Here is a 7,958-nt window from a genome sequence, read left to right on the forward strand (position 1 = left end):
AACAGATAAATATTGATTGCTGTATTCTATCAAAAAGAACTTTGTATAAAAATAAGCAGGTTTGTTCAGCCTGGCTGCTCCCTATTATCATTATTATAACATTACTTTGCTTTTTACACTATAAACCTTTATATTGAGCAAAACCTTTTGTGTGTGCTTCTTTTTAAGGGCTCAGGTGGGCAACGTCAAAGCTAAAGCATTCTCTGAAAAAAATATTTAGTACAAATGATTGAACTATGCATTTCAGTGACGCAGCATGGAAGCTGTTGACTCTTTTTTTTTTTACCACTGAAACTTTGCGAGTAGGTGTAGAGGCTTCACACATCAGTGTATACAACCTTCCCAGAAGGTAATGAGCATATTAAAAATGTGTAGGGTTGAATAAAGAATGCGTCACTTATCAGCCAAAAAAATATCTATTTATATTTTACTACAACCTACAATATTCTAAAAAATAAAAGCAACATAAAACTAAGAACTGTCATAGACTCAAACATTTCACTTAAGGTAAATGACTACTATTAGGAAAATCTTAGTCATTGTGACCAACACAACCATTTTATGGTTCCCCTCTTTGTTGTCGTGTTGTAGCTTTACACCATATTCTGTAAGATTCTTCCTCTACACGTACGTAATGTTTAAGTGAACTAAAATAGTTTGACAGGAACGTGACATCCACATTTTAGTGAGGTAATAGATAGACTGGTGAGTAGCATTTTGTGACGCAACATAAACATGTTGAATGATGAATTCTGACTAGAATCTAGGGATCATTTTCAAATGCTATTGTCCATGCCAAAGAAAAAAAAAGTATCATGCATAATAATTTTGTGTCTTAAACTACTGTATATAGAGATAGCAAATGAATCTGGGTCTACAAATTAAATTTTACTTGAGTGGATTTTATTTTTTGGTTCAGCGGGGATTAGTTTAAACAAATAGCATTGTTTTCAGAAATGACTTAAAGGAATATTTTAGTTTCTTTGAAGCGGGGTTAGGGTCAGTCTACAGTAGATGGTGAGCAGCAGTTTGGAGAAACAGAGTGGAGTGAAGTCACAGAAAATAAACTGTTGTGGAACGAGCTCAGCAGAAAATCATATTTTAACCACTTTAAAAATCTGTTTGTACGCTGTACACCTCACTGTCAGACAACCTTTTCAGACGGATAAATCTTTATCTGGATTACACCGATATGTGACTGGTGTTTTAACACATTAACTTGGACGTGTCGTGAACTAATGTGTTAACAGAACAAAGTCACACAATAACACAAACTAAGTGATCGAGGCTGCTCTAGACCTACAACTTGCATGTCAGTGAAATCTGGTAGCTTCAGTTCCCCGTCAGAAAATGCAGTCTGACGGCAGTGTAGAACCCCGTACTGTATTACTATTTTTAACTGACTTGTTTTATGCAGCTAAAATTCAATACTCTTGTTGACCTCAGCCACGGCACTTTATTGCCTGGCTTCTGTGTCAGTACCCCTCTCTGCTTCTCAACTGTGGTCATGCTGAGCACCATCTACTGATACACTAACTATGCATACTATATCATACACTGCCTGGCCAAAAAAAAAAGTCGCCACCTGGATTTAACTAAGCAAATAGGTACGAGCCTCTTATTGGATAATTACTGCATGGGGGATTAACTTTCAGCTGGCAGCAAGTTATTTAACTCCAACTGATGCAATGAGTAGCTTCTCGTTTCTTAAACAACCATGTCTAAAGACACATCCTGTGGTTGTGGAAAAGATGTTAGTCTGTTTGAGAAGGATCAAATCATTGGCATGCATCAAGCAGAGAAAACATCTAAGGAGATTGTAGAAACTACTAAAATTGGGTTAAGAAATGTCCAACGAATTATTAAAAACTGGAATTATAGTGGGGAACCTTCGTCTTTGAGGAAGAAATGTGGTTGGAAAAAAATCTACCTGAATATACTGAATGACCAGATTATTCTATCAATGGATTTTTTCTTCCCTGATGGCACAGCCATATTACAAGATGACAATGCCAATGAGTGGTCCAGGGAGCATAGGACATAATTTTCACACATGGATTGACCACCACAGAGTCCAGACCTTAACCCCATTGAAAATCTTTGGGATGTGCAGGAGAAGGCTTTGCTCAGTGGTCAGACTCTCCCATCATCAATACAAGATCTTGGTGAAAAATCAATGCAAAATTGGATGGTAATAAACCTTGTGACATTGCAGAAGCTTATCGAAACAATGCCACAGTGAATGCGTGCTGCTATCAAAGCTAAAGGTGGTCCAACAAACTTTCTTTTGGCCAGGCAGTGTACAACCACACCAAAAAACAATGTTCCCTATAGATCTAAAAGGAAACCATTTGCAAACTTGATACTGAAACACCTTTCGTAGAGTATGACTACCCTTTTTTGTTTCGGAAGATTGCTGTGGGAACAATCACTTCAGAGCTTAACTCTGAGCTACACTCCGTTACTTTGGTATTAGATCTGAGAAAAATGCATACAAGTACAATAAAATACAAAAAAAAGAAAAAAAAAGTATGGTCACTGTCCTCGTACCATGCCTTAGCTGTTAATAACATAAGTATGTATTTTCAGTGTATTACAAGGGAATCACTACAAAAAGGCGTGCTTCACTGTTTATTGCTTCCATTCAGACCTCGCTCAAGTCAACTCATCATATTAGCGTATTGCTAAAATGCATTTATCTGTCTGATGATTTATGTGTGATGATTATAAATGCAAGAATCAAGTATTTGAAAAAGGTGGAAGCAGTTTTTCTTTGTGTTACTGTTGCTCAGTTGTATTCTGGTTTTTGCCTATCTAAGGGATGCATTTGCCATAAAATAATCGAATAAAATTGTGTAATAAGTCTTAAACCCAGGTACAGTTTAAATCAGAGATGGACTCCATTAGTAACAATATAAAAAGCAGTTGAATGTACCCCCTGTTGATGTGAAATGAATTGAAATGCGGGGCCAGCTGCTGTAAAATTGTTAATACATTTGGACCGCTCTAACCGTATTAGTTTAACACAAAGTAATGTGAAGACACATCTGCCCCTATGATACTTTCAGTTGGCATTTAAGATAAGTGGTGTTTGGGTGGATAAAAACACCCACATCTTATATTTCCAAATCAGCTTGATCAAATAACTACCCTTTAGTGAAACAATTATGTGGGAAACACATCTTTTTTTCAGTCTTCCTTTGTAAATTTTAAGATTGTACTGTCAGTTTAATTGTACTTTAGTCAAAATTGTTTGATAGGCAAAACAGCTACTCTTAGAAAATGACTTTGTGCTATTTTATTTCTGGGTTTTATTTTACCAATCATTGGGTAGCAAATAAAGCATTACATAAACTGAATAAGAAATCTGCCCCCTGATATGGTTCATGTGCATAGATCCATTCTTAAAAAGAACAAATACTCATTAATTGTGAACAATTTAAGCCAGGTTGTCTTAATTTCTGCATGGATCTCAAAAAAAAAAAAAAAAAGTTAATTACTGCCCGCATACAGGTTTACTTGCGTGACTTAGTTTGTTACATTACATGCAAAATTAAGGGTACATTTTAAGGTGCATTTCTTTGTAGAATTACAAATTGACGATTTATGAATTTGATCAATACAAACCTGGATACTGTAACCTATAGGGTACTTACAGAATGTCTAAGTTGATCGTCCACCATTTGTGCTTTAGTTTTGTTTTACTTGAGCGGTGTTTGTACATATCATGATAGGTGTAGGCTGCCAAATCATGAAGTTGGTGGCTTGTAAGAGGCATTTCGTGATTAGAGGATCTCCATACAGTTTCAATTCTACTCAACACACTCCTTTATATTCTTAAAAGTGCAATTCATTTTGCCATCTCTCCCTGTGTTGGATTTTGTGTGCTTGCTTGCTGATACTAAAATGAAGTTGTTGGATTGTGTTGTTCTCGGTGGCTCACGGTCAGATGTTTTGTCATGGCTCATTGCATCTGAATGCTGCAGTGCACGAATTTTCAATGTGTCACTGAACGCAGGTCCAGCAAATTACAGCAATGCGAGGAGAGTTTGAGAGGAGCATTGTTAACACTATTATTTGTGGCCAAGAACAATTTTTTTTAAGAGGTGTTTTTGGAAACTGATACTGCACACAAAACATAACTTACCTAAGAAATGTATTTACACCTAAGATTTGATTATAAGGTTCTGTCATAATAGTTTTTTGATGCACTATTGTTAAACACTCTTAACTCAAAATAAACGTGTGAAAAAAGATTCAAGTTTCCATGAAGGAAGAAGGTCTTTCTCTAGCCTTTTCCTTGATTGTAGACATTCCTTACCACATTTTGTCTAAGCTGTGTACTCTTTCTTTCCCCCATTCCTTCCAGTTAAGTCCCTTTTACCGTTGTCCTATTTCTTTTCTCTTTCACAGTAGTCAGCTTGTCCTATGGCACTTTGCATTGTTCTGCATTTTTACCCTTGGATAAAGTTATTGAAATTTGACCCATGGTCAATGGGTAGAGGTCATATTTCTGACTCTCTACGAAATGACCTTTGATCCAGTGTCCTGGTGGCCTGTAAGCGTTCAAATTCATGTCGGCTGTTCCGGTCCGGGCTCAGGTTTGCCAGCGCCCTGCTCCCACCACCTACATCTTCCTCCTCCTCTTCATCACGATTAAGAAAGGCCAACTCATTCTCGTAGCAGAAGGAATTAGAGGTGGGCAGAAGGAACTTGTTCTCCACCATGTCCTTGGCACTGCACCGGGGGGTGGACGGCACCTCGTAGGTTTTGTGAAAGTGAGAGTAATCCACCTTGTACACGTTCTTCTCCTCAAATAAGACTGGCTCAAACCGGTGGCCCCAAAGGATCTCAGAGGCCAAGTAGGAGCTGCGAGCCTGTGTGGTCATTGCGGTTGCTTCAACCATCCCCTCCAAGATGACGACAATCTCAAAGTCTGCGGTCTCCAAGTCCTGTTTGCTGATCCCAAAAAGGGGGCTCTCTTCATCTATCTCATGGAGAATAGTGATGGGTGAAACCAAGAAAATCCTGTCCAAGCCTTTGTCAAATCCCACATTAATGTCTATCTGGTCTAGAGGAATATATTCCCCCTCATCCGTTATCCGAGGTTTGATGAGCTGTGCTCTGACATGGGCCTCTACAATGTGGCTCTTGCGAAGATTTCCTACCCTCCACATGAGACACAGCTTTCCATCCCGCATGGCAATGACAGCATTGTGGCTAAACAACAGTGTTTGTGCTCGCTTCTTAGGCCTTGCCATTTTTGCCATGATGGCGCCGATCATGAAGCAGTCAATGATGCAGCCCACTATGGACTGGAAGACCACCATGAAGACAGCCACTGGACACTCTTCAGTTACACAGCGGTAACCGTAACCTATGGTAGACTGTGTTTCAATGGAAAACAGAAAGGCAGCCACAAATCCATTGACCTGTAGTACACACGGAGTAAAGTTGTCATCTCCGGCTGGGTTGTCCAGATCGCCATGCAGCAAAGCAATGACCCAGAAGGCTAAGCCAAAGACCAACCAGGACACTACAAACACAAGAGTGAAGACTACCAGCATCCATCGCCAGCGAATATCGACACACGTGGTGAACATGTCTGCCATGTAGCGCTGCGACTTGTCGTCCATATTGGCAAACTGCACATTGCATTGGCCGTTCTTTTTGACAAAGCGGTTGCGGCACTTGCGGCGTGTGTGGATCTTGCCATTGCCAAAGCCGTTCATGCCATGCATGGTAGTGAGGCGGAGGCCTTCTTCCTCGGATGACACAATGCTGTAGCGGTTGATTCTTCCCACACTCATGCTCCTGATGACGCCTCCAGCTGCAGGGTCAGAGCAGAAGGGCAGGCCTGGAGTCCTAGTGTGTGATCAAGGCCCCTCACAGCTTGATCACTGCCTAAGCAGTATTTTAGTGAGTCATGGACAGGGAGTTGGGTGGGAGCCTTGTGCATGAATCCAATCCCTGCAGAGAGTTTCGGGAGAGGAGAACATGTGTGAGCATCTTTCTCTGACATAATGGTTAAATCTTAAATGAAGAAGAATGATTAAAAAATGTTACACAATAAGCATTCACACAAGCATACAGTTTTCCCATGAACCACAAAGAAGGCCATTAATACTGATTATGATACTAGATTTAAAGTCTGTCTGTTAGTGCAGTTTTCTTAATATTTATGGATGAAACATGACTCAATAAAGCATTATTTACTGCGTACTACTCTCTAGTTCCTCTTTTTATGTGTTGTTTTCTGACTTGTCCTTTGACTAATGCATTAACAACCAGTCCCACTTGAATCCATCATCTTTTACATTTATCTTGTATTTCTGTTGTAATTCACATTAGAAGGCTCATAGAGTTAGCATCTATAATCCTGGTTTCTTTGGTTACTTCACACTCCGTCTCCTTGCCATCTTGCTCTCTTTAAACATCACGACTCAAAATCCAATTGGCCCCCACTCAAGGGTTCTTATGTCTTTTGATGTCTGCGGGGTAAGTGAAGAGCTTGGCCTCACAGCGCATCCACTTCTGTCACATGGCATTTCCTGTGCTTTTCTTTTTCGAGTTATAAAGGAGATTGGCAGTGGGGGCAAACTAAGTCGCCGCCTACCAAATGATTATTATTTAATGGCAAAATTGACAATTGTGTGAGTCTCTTCTTGTACCTGGTATAGCTTGCTATTTTAGAAAAGGACGAGGGCTGTCTTATTTTAAGCCTGCCAGTGATAGGGAAGGCTATCACATGTGAAGTATCAACACGTCTTCGTTGTATTTATAGTTTATCAGCAGCATGCCATACAGTCATCACACATCCAACAGACAAGATGTGCTCTTCTATCTGTTCTTTTGTGGCCTAAGCTGGCCATTGTCGCTTTCGTACGACACTTTTGTTAGGGAGTACAGGGGGTAGTGTGTGTGTATTTCAACTCCTAGGGGACTCGTATGTGTGCCACTGATTCCATGGACATGCAATTCCAGATGCTACATACAGAGATGGAGAGAGAAGGTTGCAGTGTTATTAATCACACTGTGAGAATGCAGTAAATTTATACCTTCTTCCCTTGGTGCTCTATACAAGTAGGTACTTGATGTCTCCCTGGTGCAATGTCCTGTACTACATATTCATAATTATAATACAACGGAACTTTAGCTTAAAAGGTGTTACTAGATGAGACATATGAAACAATTTAAGCCACATGCTGTATGTGTCTAAATGTCAGTCCGGATCTAAATGAATTATCATAGCATAGCTGTCAAATCATTATCTCGGTCAGGCAGCGGAGAACCTGGCCACTGCGCTGGATGTTGCGCCCCAGGGTCAAGGAGTTTCACCCGTGGGAGCTGGACTGAAGCCCCTCTGGGTGCAGACAGCTTTTACCGCCTGGCCACATCCGTCGTGTCTGCCTGATTTGGGCCCTGAAGACTCGACGGTTCACTCATGTGCGCTCCTAAATCCCGGGTGCCCTGCCGTCTGCCGCACGCTCACACTAAAATCCTGCCTCGCTAAAACTCTTTCAGGTGGAAGTTCTCCTGATCTGGAGCCTGATTACCTCATGGACAATCTTAAAACTGTCCCATAGGGTCGGACGCATACCTATACCAGGAAAACATATTGTAGTGAAATGTGCTATTTTTATATTTCCAAAAGCCCTTTTGACAATATTACACATTACACTCCCAAAAGAGCACAGCTATTATAGATAAAAATAGTAATCCTACCCCTCCTCTCAAATATATTCCTATGTGAAACTAATTAGCTTATCCTGTTTAATTGTGTGTTGTTTAATTAAGCCCTTTTTACCCCCAACCCTCGGATAAGACCTTGACTATATGACATAGTGTCCACACTGACAGACATATATAACTGAGATGAATCTTAAGCCTTAATATTGACTCATTTCACATTATGCACCTCAAACTGTGAAGGATAAACCTTTTTATTTATTTTTTTT

The 7,958-nt window shown here is 40.1% G+C and overlaps 1 protein-coding gene across 1 annotated transcript; it reads right to left on the reverse strand.

Annotated features, from left to right (window-relative positions):
- Positions 1-4,383: 4,383 nt before the first annotated feature.
- kcnj12a (potassium inwardly rectifying channel subfamily J member 12a) lies at positions 4,384-5,846 on the reverse strand. The gene has a single exon (XM_084567939.1). It carries the CDS (start codon positions 5,808-5,810, stop codon positions 4,506-4,508), a length of 1,305 nt encoding a protein of 434 aa, XP_084424065.1. The 5' UTR covers positions 5,811-5,846; the 3' UTR covers positions 4,384-4,505.
- Positions 5,847-7,958: the final 2,112 nt, after the last annotated feature.

This window comes from Chelon labrosus, assembly GCF_963514085.1.
Source record: "Chelon labrosus genome assembly, chromosome: 19".
Lineage (NCBI taxonomy): Eukaryota > Metazoa > Chordata > Actinopteri > Mugiliformes > Mugilidae > Chelon > Chelon labrosus.